Raw genomic sequence first — 15,364 nt, forward strand, 5'->3', positions numbered from 1 at the left:
TAAAATAAAAACTTTGTTATTCTAAGTGCAAATAAAGATTTGTGTTAATTTTATTTGTATAATTTTAATTTTTATTGTATATATTTTTCAATAATGTCCTTTTCTTATGTTATTTCAATAACTCGCTTCACACTAGAAATATAGACGGACAATAAAAGTGAAGGAACTGATCTGCCTTGCTTTCCGGTAGCGTTACACCAGAAATTAGGAAATACGTACATTAGCTTATTATAACTTTCTCAGAGTTCGACAGAAAAATTCCAGAATTTGACAAGATACACTTGAAGAAGGTTGGAGGTTACATTGATTGAAACATGACAAAAAAACTTTTAAAAATAATTAAAATTAGAAAGAAAAATTAATTTTAATTCCAGAACATAATATCCTATTAAATACAATCGTTTTCAATTTTATCAAAGAATAAAAAATCCTTTTTCCTCATTTTTTAAATTTTTTTTTTATTTCAAGAGAATTGAGGAAATATATAAAAAAGTGAAAGTTAAAGCATAGTTCATGGTGTATATAAATATATATATATATATGCATGCATTTCTTTCATAGTGGCGATAGTCATGCATCTTGTTGTATCCACTTTTAATGATGGAAGAAAAAGAAAATCGTTTTATTTGGCAGGCTTTTGGCAAATGGAGAAAGGAAACAGGGAGGCGGCCCATCCGTTAACACTGGATACCAATTGTTTGTAAGACTTGCTTCTCGACAGGAGTGTGATGACTGCTGAACATATTGTAGAAGGATTGCTGGGACAAAGATTGAAGAAATTCTGTCAAATAAGCCTGAGGAAAAGAAAAAAAAAAAAAGTAAATTTATTTAGTGCTAATTAAGAATCATAGAATGAAGATATCATATTCCAAAAATCAAGTAAATTGATAAGTAGCTTTTTGTTGTTTTTTTAAATTAAACAAAGATAAATAATTTGTTTTATTTTTAGCAGCTAATAAATTTTATAGCTATAGCACGGTCATTCAATCTCAATTCTCAAATAGAGCTGTCCACCCTTGAATTTTAACACATCCTAAAAACAACAAAAAACATGGCAGCTCCTGGCTCTCTTTACATTTGGCTTACCAAAAAATTTGATTTTCTTATGCAAAAAAACTACTTAATCAATTTACTCGATTTTAGGAATATGATATCAAGTAAATTGCTAGGTAGTTTGCTTTTTCTTTACCGATTATTAATTTTTGGTGGGCATAGCACGATCATTCAATCTCGATTGTTAAATGGAGTTGTTCATCCTAGAATTTTAACATTTTTTAAAAAATTGATTTTCTTATGCAAAAAACTACTTAATTTACTTGATTTTTAGAAGATGATATGTTTCTGTGATGGGTATGTACATCATAAAGATTTGTCTGTATTTTTTTTTTTTTCAATTCTTAATAAGCACCATGCATTTTGTGAAATGGAAGATTCATCAAGATATAAATGCTGAAGTAACAGTCTTCTGCAAGTGGAAGGTCCAATCCTCAGTACAGGCAATACATTATGAATTACTTTGAGACATCAGAACAGGAGACTCAAATTTAATTTAATTACTAAAACGCAACAATTAAGTAAATACCATTTGTTTTACTTGAAATTCAATATTTTGAATTTCACTATTATAACCAAGTGCCTAATTTCTAGGTAAGATTGTTTATTTAAAAAAATTCATGCCGATAAGTTAAAAAGGTGTCTATCATATGTGATAAATATACTTATTCATCAACAAATGCCTAAGGGTGCCATCTTTGACATAAAACCCAGCATACAAATCGTGACTATTTTAAATGGTTGTTTCTGTTTTACCGTCAACCAATTTTGAGTTATTTTAATGCCGAATCCAGTAATTTTGGAAAAGTTTTTATATCTTCAACTATTTTTTTTATTTATTTATAGTATTTGGTTTGATTGTTTTCTAAAAGAAAATTGTTTTGATTTTGTAGAACATGATTGAGTTTTGCTAATGGAAAAAAAAAAAAAAAAAAAAAAAAAAAGCATCACTGTTTGGTGCATTTTTATTCAAGAAGCCATCTTCAGATTGCTCGATCAGGTAGTACCAGATGTCGTAACAGGTATTACCAATCTGCACCAGTAGACTCGACAGCAATCTATAATATAAATCTCAGCTGTCTGTTTAAATGTATGTATGTCTGCCTAAAACTTTCGACAGAGGTGATGGATTTTCACGAGATCAGTATCATTTGAAGCTCGACGTCTCGGACGACAAATATCAAAAAAATTGGCCAAAAACATTAATTCCTTCATACTTAACAAAGCAATTTTTCACAAGGAAGGGGCGATTTTTTGTGATCCAATTTTGCAAGTCGTCGTATCTGTTGGATTGGCTTTGCCTAATTTTAACGTTCCGAACTTCCGGTTGCGTCATGGAGTAGCAGTAAGATGTCAGATTTTCTTGCACTTTTTCTGCCTTCATGTTACGGGTTCAAGCCTGCCTGCCTACTACAACTTTTTTTTTTTTTTTTTTTTGCTCAACACACACCTCCAAACATACAGGCACTGCTGAGCATCCAGGTTAGTGGTAAGTTAGGGGCAAATTCACATTCCCTAAATGAGGTGTCACCACAGGATGTCTTAAGGTCATAACCAGGATCACATATTTTGAGGTGAAACAAAGGCTCTCATTGATTGACCATTCATAGGAGAATAGCAGGTACTTGTACAGTTTAATCAAGACATTAAAAAATGAAAATATCGAAAAAAAGTTATACCGTACACATTAGTTTTGAACTGAAGATCTGTGAAAAAAAAATTTCACTTAATTTGATCGAGTAGTTTTTTTTTTTTAATTTTATTTTTTACAAAAGAAAAACAACACATTTTTATGACTATTTTGAAGGCACCTTGGAATTTTAAAATTTTTTTATTTAGATTTTAGAAACGCCAGAAACTCAGTTTAAAGCGCCGATACTCCCTTCCCATCTTTACTACTAGCTTTTCTTTCTAAAAATCGAACCTTTTGCTTGGTATCATAAATTGTTTTTATGCTGTAAAACAAAAACTACTTGATGAAATTAAGTGAAATTTTTTTTGGAGAGCTTCATTCCATAACGGATACGTACAATTTAAACTCCCCCACCCCCGATATTTTTATTTTTTGATGTCTTGATTAAACTGCACAAGTACCGAATAGCAAATGCGGCATTATTTACGATTGGTTAAAGAATCACAAAACTCGTCTTAAGTGAAAATTCAATAAAAGAACTGATACATGGAGAGCTTGGCAGAAGATTATGTCTCTCAGACTGACAGACCAAAGTCCGCCATCAATGAAAAATTGGAATAGAAAACCTCAATGAGATATTCATAGAATTTGCACACATTATTAAAAGTTATAGAACAAATAATAAAAAATATTTGCCTCTTATTATTTAGAATTCAATCTAATTTAAAAACCAAAAAACAAAACTACAGAAAATCTTTATGCACATACTTGTCATTGAATGAAAATGTCATCTTCCAAAAATTACGTAAATTGATCAAGTAGTTTTATTTTTATAAAAATCACTTAAGTGATTACTGTGATTGTTAGCATAACAAGACCGATCTTGCAAGTTAGAATTATTGTGGACTTATCTTCGTTATTTTTTTTAAAGATGGTGATGCGAGACAATTTCTATTTCCTTACTCATAAAATTAGATATTCTTTAATCATTCAGATTATATTAAATGTAAGTCCATATTTACTGCTTTGCATTTGTGATTCTTACCCCCCCCCCAAAAAAAAACCCCACTAGAAAAGACCTTTGTTTGTCTATGTTTGTTCATACATCACTTCAACACCCGGTTTCCCCGCATTGTTATAGCCTTCTTATACTTTTATGTATTTGATTATCTTTTTTTTTTTTTTTTTTAATTAGGTAAAATTCTAAAGAAGCAAATATTTATATCATAAACTCCAAATTTAAATAAACTGCTAAATTTCCTTTATATATATATATATATATATATATATATATATGTAGCATACCTGAATATTAATATGGTAAACGGGATCAGCCAAGGCATCTGGATCATCATCATCGATTCCGCTGTCCATATCTGCAAAAACAAATACATTTCATCTTTTACTAATAAAAACAAAATCAAAAGTCGTTTGAATAAGTAAATATGCAAAATAAACATATATTAATCTATGACTAATATCAAATGGAATTTCCACACACGGACCTTCTTTTTGAAAAGAAGTTATTTGTGGAACATATTACCATAGGACTGCTTCCTTGCAAACTACAACAGGGTTTTTATTATTTGGATTCTTTCATCTTGAGTGTTATTTGCACGTTTCGGACAATATAACTCCGACCTCTCCAGGTCTATCTATCTTAAACTCTAGAATCTGAATGGAGTCTTTATTTTATCCACAGAGGTAGCATGTTCTCGTTCTTGCGAAACGTGATGAAGTGGATAAAGTACTTGGCAAATTTAAACTGTAAGTTACATTCTTCTAGAGGTTGAAGGTTCAATCTTCACTGCAGGGCAACATTTACAATACAACTGTGAATTACTTAGAACTTCTACCTAGTCATGGCTTATGGAACAAGAGCAAGCTACCCACAGTGGATTAAATAAAGGGTTCCATTTGAAATTCCATAAAGGAATGATAAGGTAAACCTGAAGGTCGGAAGTCACATTGATTGAAACATGAAAATGACACTCCAAATAGTTTGAACAAATTATCCAAATCAATCCTCGCCTCAAAAATTCAGAAACATAATACAAGATTATCCAATGCTGATAAACTCATTCGCAATCCTCTCATAAGATCCTTATCCTTGTACTGTCAATTTATCCATCTCACTGACCCTTATCCGTGAATGGCTTTTAGACTTAATATACCGCAACTCATTAGTAAGCAATGCTGCTCTCCTCAACAAACTCACCATTTATAGCTTCGTTGTCGTACTCATCCAAAATGTGGGATAGTGTTGTGCCTCCGCCCCCTCCTTCTTCGTCATCTTCATCATCCTCAAATTCTTCTTCCTAGAAAAAATAAAATAAAATAAAAATAACATTCAATTGTGATGGATAAAGCACCCGTTTTATTTATAACAAGTGGATGTTTTTACTGTTAATTTTATTCCTGTGATTAAACGTGTGTGTGTGTATATATATATATGACTTACTGACCAAATAGTTTCCTAACGAATGACAAAAAATATAAAAATTAAATAAGTTCTTTTTATATAGTTTTAAAGCTTAAAAAAACCTCCAAGAAAATATATATATTATATACACACACAATTATCTAAAAGTCAATTTGTGCTTCCTCATAGATTCTAAAACGGCTAAGCGTATCTTTTGCAAATTTCATACTATTCAAGCTATTTTTAAAATAAAATTTGTATCACACACACACACATATATATATAATATATAAAACAAAAGGGGTAAGGTGGTGTTATAATGTGCCAATTACTTACGCCATACAATTCTTCCTCATCATGAAGACCAGTCATATTGGATTCCATTTGATTTGAGAGTTCATTTACAATAAGCTTATATATCTTTACCAAGACAGGCACACGTGTCCATTGAGTCGGAGCTGGACAAAAAAAAAAAAAGAAAAGTTTTCTGATTAATCATTTAATAGTTCAGTTAGTGAATATTTAAAATTACACTTTATTAAATAAACACAAAATACAGAAAAATCTTTCATATACTGACTCATCAAAGAATGAAAATCTCAAATTGATCAAGTAGTTTTTTTTTTCCTAAGAAAATCAAAATTTACGATTTTTAAGTTTTAATTATTCTAAATACAAACAAAATCTCGGGAGTTAAGTGTCCACGCTTGAACTTAACACATCTTAAGAAAGAAATGGCGCCTCCCAACTTGTTCAGCATAAACTTTGATTTTCTGCCTCTTTGCACCATTACCACACAGTATTGAAAGCCTAAATAAGGCCCCTTCGACACTGATCCATATCAGAAATAGTACATTTCCTCCTAGTGATTATACCTCTAATAACAGAACTTAATTGGATACTCCACCAGATCAGATGAATTCTGGTTTCGGAATCTAGTAAGACCAAAAAACGTCACAAGATTTGTTTGTTTGTTTTGTTTTACGGCATATCAACCACTTTGGGGTCATTTAATGCCGAAAGGTTCGTTATGTTGTGTTAAATATTGGTTTGTTCTTCTTAAGGTTTTTTTTTTTTTTTTTTTTTTTTTTTTTTTTTGTGGGGGGGGGGGGGTCTTTCCTTATATTTTTGAGTATATTTTAGTTTCTTTCAGAAAATTGATAATTTTTTGGGGATCAATCTTGTTTAATATTGTTTTCAGATTTTTTTCTTGGTAATACTTTGTTCGGATTTGTTCAAGGTCAATGCAGTTTGTCAGTATATGGTGTATTGTGTAGGGTTCTTGACACGTTATACAGTTTGGTGTCTCCTCCCCTTTTAGTAGATGTGAGTGGGTGATGTGAGTGTGACCTATTCGCAGTCTGGTCATTACTACCTCTTCCTTTCTTGTTAACTTTTTGGTGTCTCTCGTTCCAATATTTGGTGTTATTTGGAATAGTTTGTTTTTGGTGCATGAGCTCCAGTTTTCTTGCCATTTTCTCTTCAAAAATGTGTTTATTTTAGTCTTTAGGTCTGTATAGGGGATTTTTCCACTTATGTGGTTTTGTTGCAGAGTTTCCTTTGCTGCCTTATCTGCTTGTTCATTCATGTATATGCCGATATGGCTTGGTATCCAGCAAAAGATAATGTTTTTTTTCATGGTTATGGCATCTATTTTGTTTAGCAATTTTGTAATAAGTGGGTTTGTCATTTTTTTTTCTTTTAGAGATATGAGTATTGAAAGTGAGTCAGTAAATATGATATATTTTTGATGGTCATCATTGGTTATTATATTCAGTGCCAAATCTATGGCTGTTGCTTCTGCGCTGAAAATAGAAGATTCGTTTGGGAGCCTTTTCTTTAGTTTTATTTTTTTGTGGATGGCTGCGCATCCTACTTTATCTCCATCTTTTGATCCGTCAGTGTAAATTTGTGTATATTCTTTGTATGTATTCTGGATGATAAGTAGTTCTTCATGGAAGGTTGATGGGTGGGTTTTCGTTTTGGGATATTTATTTAATTTTAATATTATGTGTGGTTGTTTGATCATCCAGGGTGGAGTTTTTGATTTGTTATATTTATGTATTTTTGTAATGTCCATTTGGGCTTCTGTGAGAAGGTTTTTTATCCGGAGGCTGTAGGGCTTGATATCTTCTTTCTTGTTGAAGAGATGTGTGTATTGTGGGTGAAGGGTACATTGATATGCAGGATTTGTTGGACTTGATACCAGCTTTAGGTAATATTGTAGCGCTAACTTCTGTCGTCTTAGAATCAGTGGAGGCTCGTGGGCCTCTATATAGAGGCTTTCTACTGGAGAGGTTCTAAATGCTCCCAAGGCTAATCTTAATCCTTGATGGTGGATTGTATTTAGTTCTTTTATGTAGGACTTCCTTGCTGCTCCATAGATGAAGCATCCATAGTCCATTTTAGATCTGATTAGAGTTTGGTATAATTTTAATAATGTGACTTTGTCTGCACCCCAATCGGTGTGTGCTAGGACTTTGATCAATTGCATTGTCTTTTGGCATTTTGCTTTTAAATATTTTATATGCGGTATAAAGTTCAATTTTTTATCAAATATAATACCTAAATATTTATGTTGGTCGGTAAGTGGGATGTTCTTGTTATCCAGTTTCAGGTTGGGGTCGTGGTGGAATTTTCGTAATTTGCAAAAGTGGATGCATTTAGTTTTTTCCTCTGAGAATGTAAATCCATTTTCTATGGCCCATTTGTTTATTTTATTCAGACAGAGTTGTAGTTTGCGTTCGGCTGTTTGTATATATTTAGATTGGTAGTATATAAGTAGGTCGTCCACGTATAGGGCATTTTCAATTCCTGGGTCTATGTTTTTTATGATATTGTTTATTTTAATGTTGAAGAGGGTGACAGACAGGATACTGCCTTGGGGGACCCCCATTTCTTGATCTTTTTGGACTGAATAAGTGTTGTCCATCCGTACTTGGAAGTTTCTATTTGTTAAGAAATTTCTGATAATTTCTGGCATTCTACCCCTAAGTCCTAGTTCATACAGGTCTTTTTGGATTCCGTATTTCCAAGCGGTGTCATACGCCTTTTGCATGTCAAAAAAAATTGCTATTAGATGTTCTTTTTTTGCAAATGCTTCTCTTATGCGTGTTTCCAGTTTTATTAAGTGCTCGGTGGGGCTTCTATTTTTCCTGAAACCCGACTGGCTTTCTGTAATTAGATTTTTGCTTTCCAAGTACCAATTTAATCTTTCGTTAATCATTCTTTCAAAAGTTTTGCACAAACAACTAGTTAGTGCAATGGGTCGGTAGTTTGTTGGGTTTGTATGGTCTTTTTTTGGTTTGGGTATTGGGATTACTGTTGCCTGCTTCCAGTTTTTTGGAATGTTGTTAGTTATCCATATCTCATTGTAAATTTGTAATAAGTAGTCCAGTGATGGTTTTGGTAGTTTTTTGAGGAATTGATAATGGATCTCGTCGGGGCCGACTGCTGTATCGGGAGATTTGTTTATTGCCTCCTCTAGTTCTGCACTGTTGAATAATTGATTGTAGTTTTCTTCATTTTTTGATTTGAAGTTTATTTTTATTTTTTCTTCATTTTTCTTTATAGCTTGGAATTTTTTATTTTGGTTTTTTGATGATGAGTTCATTGAGAAATGTTCTGCTAATTTATTTGCGATATTTTGTTTGTCGGTAATCTTTGTGTTGTCGCATATAAGGTGTTTAATAGGGTTCTTTGTATTTTTTCCTGCTATTTTTCTGACCATCTCCCATACTTTTTTGGGTTTTGTGTTTTGATTAATTTTTGTTACATAATCTTTCCACGAGTTCCGTTTTGATTCTTTGATAGTTTTCCGTGCTTTGGCTTTGCTGTTTTTATAGGTGTCCAAATTTTCTTTCGTTGGACTGTTTTTAAATTTCCTTAGGTTTGCACGTCTGGCTCTTATAGCTTCTTTGCATTCTTTATTGTACCAGGGTTTGTTATATTTTGTAGTAGTGGAACTTTTTGGTATGTTCTCCTCGGCTATTGTGAGTAGGGTGTTGCTGAAATATGTGATGTGTTCTAAGTCAGGATTCGCTTCAGGTATTAATCTGTATTGACATGTATTTTGGAAATTTTCCCAATTTGCCTTTTGTAAATTCCAGCGGGGTGTTTTGTCTTCTGGCTTGGGATTCTCGTTTTCTATTATGATTGGGAAGTGGTCACTTCCGCATGCATCCTTATGTGTTCTCCAGCTATAATCCATGTATATAGTTGGGTCACATAGTGTTATATCGATTGCTGATAGGGTTCCCGTTGGTGGGTGCATATATGTATTCTCTTTGTTGTTGAGTAGGCATAGATCGTTTTGGTTAATTATTTTTTCTATGGTTTGGCCTCTTTTGTTGTTTTTTTTACTGCCCCACCATATATTATGACTATTGAAGTCTCCCAACAGTAGAAAAGGTTTAGGTAGTTGTTTGATTATATTGTTTAATTCAGTTTCGTTTATTGTTTCATTTGGTGGTATATAGAGTGAGCATAGGGTTATTGTTTTGTGTAGTGTTGCAGTTATTGCAACAGCTTGCATATTTGTTTTTAAGTTCACTTTGCTGTGTGGAATGTTTTCGTTTATCAGTATTGATGATCCACCGGTGGCTTTGCATGATAATTTGTTTATGTGGTTGTATATTGAGTAGTGTTTTATGTTAATTTTGTCATTTTCTTTTAAGTGTGTTTCCTGTAGGCAAATTATTGCAGGACATAAGGATTTGATAAGTATTTGCATTTCTTCGATATTAATTTTTAATCCTCTTATGTTCCACTGTAGGATTTTGTTAGTCATGGTTTATATTTTCTTTTGGTTTTGGACTGTTGGTGTTTATGTCTACGTCCATAGTTTCGATGTTAGTTTGGGTGTTTCTTTTGGAAGTGGATGGTCTGTTTCTTGTTTCTGGTGAGAGGCTTTTTTTGGGTTTTGGTCTGGGACTTTTAGATTTACTTTGTCTTGACTGTCTTTTTTGGCTATCAGTTTCAACTAGTTCAAATTTATTTTCATTTTCAATTAATACTAATTCTGTTTTTTGTTTGTCATTTTGTTTTTGGGGGGTAGTTTTTTTGTTGTTCTGTTCTATTTCCATTTTTTCTGTTGTTGTGTGTTTATTTTTAACATCTGTTTTTGTCCTTGTTTGTGACTTGGATCTTTCACGTTTTGATAATTGAGGAGGTTTCATTTCTTTAGGGATTGATTCCTCAATATTGATGGAAGTTTTTCTGATTTCCTTTGTTTCGTTTTCTTTTATACTGGGTTGTTCGTTTCTGACTTTTATTTGGCTGTTGGAGTTTATTTTCAGTTCTGATAAAAAAGATTTTAATTCTTCAAGTATGTTCTTTAGTTCTTTTGCTAGGTTTGCAATTTCTGGAGCAAGGTTTAGTTCATTGTAGTTGTACATTTTGTTTGCTTGTTGGGTTATTGTGGCATATGAGTTTTTGGTGCGATTTGTGACTTCTTTGCGGGCTTCTTGGAAGGTTATATTTTTTTGATATTTGATTGTTATTATTTCCTTCTCTTGATTATATATTTTGCACTGTTTTGAGTGAGAGTGGTGCTCTTCTTGACAGTTTGTGCATTTGGTTTTATTTGGACAGTCTTCTTCCTCGTGGTCTGGGTTTTTTTCACTGCAGTTTCCACATGTGAAGAATCTTAGACATTGGTCTTTATTATGTCCAAACTTTTGGCAGTTGTAGCATTGTAAAGGTTTTGGGATGTATTGTTCTATTTTCGTTCTTTCATAACCTATATTGATGGTCTCTGGTATTTGAGGATAATTGAATGTTAATATATAAGTGTTTGTATATATTACCTCTCCTTTTTTTTTAAATGTGATTCTTTTTACATCTGTGACCCCTTGGTTTTTTAGTTCTGTTTTGATTTCTTCTGTTGTGCAGACGGAGATTTCCTGGTTTTTTATGACTCCTTTGGAGTAGTTTAGTGTTTGGTGTGGATAAGCTTTGATGTTTGTTTCATGCAATTTTTGTAGTTGAAGTAGAGTTTTGGCCTGTTTTTTATTTAGTACTTCTACCAATATGGTACCATTCCTTAATTTTTTGACATTTTTAGGTGTTATTTTGCTTGATATTACCTTTTGGATAATGAAGGGTGACATTTTAGTTAACGGTATATTAGACGTTGCTTCTAGCACGATGAATCTTGGAAAGTTTGTATCTTCATTGTCGCTGTCAGAGTCAATTTCTGTGTGTGGTCTCTTGGATTTTTTGGTATTCATAATAATTTTTGAAAAATTCATCAGCCATGCTCCCCACCCTCCTCGGAGCCCCTTATGGGGAAGAACTATGAGGGGGTAAATCCCATTCGCCTCGGTTCTCCAGGGCTACATAGCTGGTATACTCAAACATGGGGAGGTTTCCAAGCATTCACAATATATGGTTATGCCCACCCAAGTATGGGATTTCCCTGTATTTTTATTATTCCTGATGGTTACCTTTTTCCCAGCTTGATTGACCCTTCAGCCATCGCTTATTAATTCAGTTTATTGTTTATGTTGAGTGTTAGTGTGTTTTTGTTTGGATTGTCTGAATTAGTGCTTGTCATGACCAACCGATTGATTGGATCGGGCCTATCCAACCTCCCGTCTAGCCTAGTAAGGGCCAAAGTGGTGTGTTGTAGTATCATGTTATTATTTCCTAGGCATGTTCCACTCAACCACCAGGATCCCGTTCTTAATGCATTACGGGTTGCCACCAACGGTCAACTGGTGGTCCCATTGAAGGATTTTTACCCTCTGCAGGGGGGCAGTTGGTATGTTCTATCGCCCTACCAACTAGGCAAAAAAAAAAAAAAAAAAAAAAAAAAAAAAAAAAAAAAAAAGGTGAGGAGGTGAAGGAAAAAGAAAACGAGGGAGGGGAGGGGGAGGAGAATGTTGTTTTTGTTTTTGTTTTCGCAGAACATGACTAAGTTTTGCAAAAGGGAATAAAAAAACAAAGACATCTATGTAGGTGCGTTTCATCTCAGGAAGTCAGTAGACAGCCTGATCTGGTAGCACCAGACGTCACAAGAAAGATAATATTAAACTTATCAATTGAGAATAGGAGGATTAATTTTCTTAATCACTTTACTAACTCATCATTTGACAGAAATTTAATGAGATATTCAAATATCTAGGTATTTAGAGATCAAGTGAAACAAAACCGAAAACTAAAATTCTAAAGCATCTCCGGTATCTCATCACAGGAGTTTGTCAAGATAATCTGACATAAGAATACATCATCCTACAAGTAAACACTGACCAAATATTCAAAATAACATAATATTCAAAGCCAAAATAAGATCTCATTTGGCCTGGATCGTATGAGGAATGGTACACCTACTCTTAGTGATGTTAACTGAAGTAACAGATCCTCCACCAGACTAGATGAATTTTTATGGAATCCAGTAAGACGAAGGGACTACAAAAACTACAGGGTGGACCAATAAAATTGTCGTCCTAGAAAAGACACGATTCCATTTCCGTTTGATGAAAACCAGTTCTTTTTTGTTGCAGATCATCTACTGGTTGGTCAGTTGCGTATAAATTCCAAGAGTGATAGGAGCCTGCTACCATGTTTGAAAGTGACACAATATTCAATGAGCGAGATCAGAGATGTGCCACTGTACAACTTATGCTCTCTACCGATCCAAGTTATGACAACAGGACCATGACCAGCATTCTCAAAATGCAAAGCCGGACGGTTCAACATTTGAGGGGCACAGCTATGGTTATGGTCTTTCATTTGGTTTCAAATGAAGGTCACATCATGCCACCTAACATCTTAGAAGTCTGCTTGAAAAGTAAAAAAAAATAAAAAAAATAATAAAGAAAAAATAATAATTTTCAGTATTAATTAGTACCTGGATGTGCTGAATAGTGTGGTGATCCACTGGTACAATCAGGTGGCTGTTGGCAGACCGTGGGTGTGGCAGCAGGACTCAGCATCGGCCCACAAACCCAAAGAGACCCAGGTTTTGCTTTAGAAGGAGTGCTACGACTTTGTATCCTTATTGCACTGCCCCCTTCCTCCTCTGACCTGAACCTGCAAGACTACTTCGTTTGCTCATACATCGAGAACATCACCGACAGGATCTCCCACAACACCAAAGCCAGCCTGATCGCCGCCATCTGCCAAGTATTCGCTGATCTCCTGCCAGCGCTTGTGGAAAAGGCATGCTCCCAGTTCCGGACCCATATCGAGGTGGTGATTGAGGCTGAAGGCAGCTACATTGAATAGATGAAAGCTCTACTAGATAATCAAGTTACCTGAATTCTTTTTTGTTTATTGAACAAAAAAGAGTCAAACTATTGTTTTCTTTAGAGCGACAACTTTATTGTTCCATCCTGTATTTACTATAGTTAACCGGTCAACTGAGAATTGGTTGGTCGGTTGTTTTTGTTTTTACGGCATATCAACCTTTTTCAGGTTATTTAATGGCGAATCTAGTTATTTTGAGGAACGATTTTTAATGGAGTATATTTGTTTTTTAAGTCGGATTCTATTTAACCCATAGTTGGGACCCTAACAGGTACTACCACTCCGGGTCAGAGTGGACCTGGGAGCAATGGCAATTAAAGGGTGGCTCCACAAGGTGGGGCCTCACCATCGGATATAGTTTTAGGTCATATCAAAGACCACTGAGAATTGGAGCATTAATGTTCTTAACTAAATCAACGTTTGACAGAGAACCTTAATGAAATATTGAAATATCTATGCATCTTATATTATATAGAAATCAAGTGTTAACCTCAAGAATGAGCTCCTTGATTTCTGAGGAAGTTGACTGAATTAAAACTAAAAATTCTAAAGTATCTCTGCACAGGAATTTTTAAAATTCGGTTTGGTTTGGTGGTTTTGTTTTTTGGCATATCAACCCTTTTTGAGTTATTTAATGCTGAATCCAGTTATTTTGGAAATAGTTTTCATGTTGCATCCAGTTATTTTGTAGAAGGTTTTTATTCTTCAAGCTCTTTGTATCTTCAATCGCTAGTTTATAGTGTTTGGTTTGGTTGCTTTATAGTGCATGTTATCGTTTTTCTTCCCTCACCTGCAGAACATGAATGAGTTTTGCAATGGGAGAGAGAAAAAGGGTTACAGCATTAATGTTTGGTACATTTTAAGTCAGGAAGTGGGGGAGATAGAAATAGGAAATGGGAAGAAAGAAAAAAAAAGGGGTCGGGGGGAGGGGGGGCGGATAGAAGGTGGGTTATTTTTGTTTTTGTAGAACATAATTAAGTTTTGCAAAAGGAAGTAGAAAAACAGAAAGCATCAATGTTAGGTGCATTTTCATCTCAGGAAGCTAATATCTTCAGACAGCCTGATCTGGTAGCACCAGAGTTTGTCAGGATAACCTGGTATGAGGATACTTAACCCTACAAATTAACTCAGATACTTAACCCTACAAATTAACTCCGATCAAATATCTAACAGCCTTCAACATGTATTCTTTGGATTCATTGTGGAATTGCACCATTTAAAAAAATTTTTTTATAACAATGGCATTTACTTCCTCATTCATCCCCATGCATGATTTCTCGTTACGGCTGTGACGTCACCCACATCTTCTCTGTGATTGTCTTTTCTGATGCCTGTCCTCTCGAAATTGCTCCCCTGTCGGTTGTACATGTTCTTTTTTATCCTCTTTCTTTTTCCCCTCACACGGTTTGCGTATAGCTGCCATACGTGCTTTTACAATTATTCAAAATAGCATAGTATTTGAAGAATAAAATCCCCACCTCCTCATAAGAACGGTGCTTTCTTCATTGGATCGCTCACCTTTGCTTCGTTGTGCTCGTGTCATAACACCCGTGTTGTCCATGATTGCATCTCCCGTTACTTCAATATCGTTAAATCGGGAATCATTATTATTAACAGCAAACTGCAGAAGCTTTGCTAAAGCAATTATACTGAAAATATAAAAGAGAAAGTATGCATAAATGAATTTAATTTAAACAGACTATAAAAAAAAAGAAAAAAAATCCATCCATGTGATGCTATGAATTTATTCAATAAATTTAGGAGTCAGAATTAGTTTAGGGACAGTGTCCCCGTTTGGGACAATTGGTGGCTTAGAAGTTTCCAGATAGAGATTGAAGTCAGGTCAGATAGAGTGTTAGCAGACAAGGATATGAATTGATCAACCAATTGACAGATAGATAGCTAAAAGGTGGATTTGGGGAGTTGTTTTCTGCACCCCCCCTCCCTGAGTATAAGTGAACTACGCATAATGCGTTTTCTTTTATGAGTTTACATTATTGATTAAC

General features: G+C 34.1%; 1 protein-coding gene across 1 annotated transcript in view; it reads right to left on the reverse strand.

Moving 5' to 3' along the window:
* Positions 1–345: 345 nt before the first annotated feature.
* The window catches only part of LOC145249727 (importin-9-like), a 66,992-nt gene continuing 51,973 nt past the window's right edge, over positions 346–15,364 (reverse strand). The window contains exons 21-25 of the mRNA XM_080111629.1: positions 14,877–15,007; positions 5,445–5,566; positions 4,905–5,004; positions 3,992–4,062; positions 346–794 (exon numbers count right to left, since the gene is read on the reverse strand). Of these exons, the coding sequence (XP_079967755.1) occupies positions 678–794; positions 3,992–4,062; positions 4,905–5,004; positions 5,445–5,566; positions 14,877–15,007 (541 nt within the window). The 3' untranslated portion in view covers positions 346–677. The remainder of the gene's footprint in view (positions 795–3,991; positions 4,063–4,904; positions 5,005–5,444; positions 5,567–14,876; positions 15,008–15,364) is intronic.

This window comes from Euprymna scolopes, chromosome 28, assembly GCF_053919585.1.
Source record: "Euprymna scolopes isolate OS-2025 chromosome 28, ASM5391958v1, whole genome shotgun sequence".
Classification (NCBI taxonomy): domain Eukaryota; kingdom Metazoa; phylum Mollusca; class Cephalopoda; order Sepiida; family Sepiolidae; genus Euprymna; species Euprymna scolopes.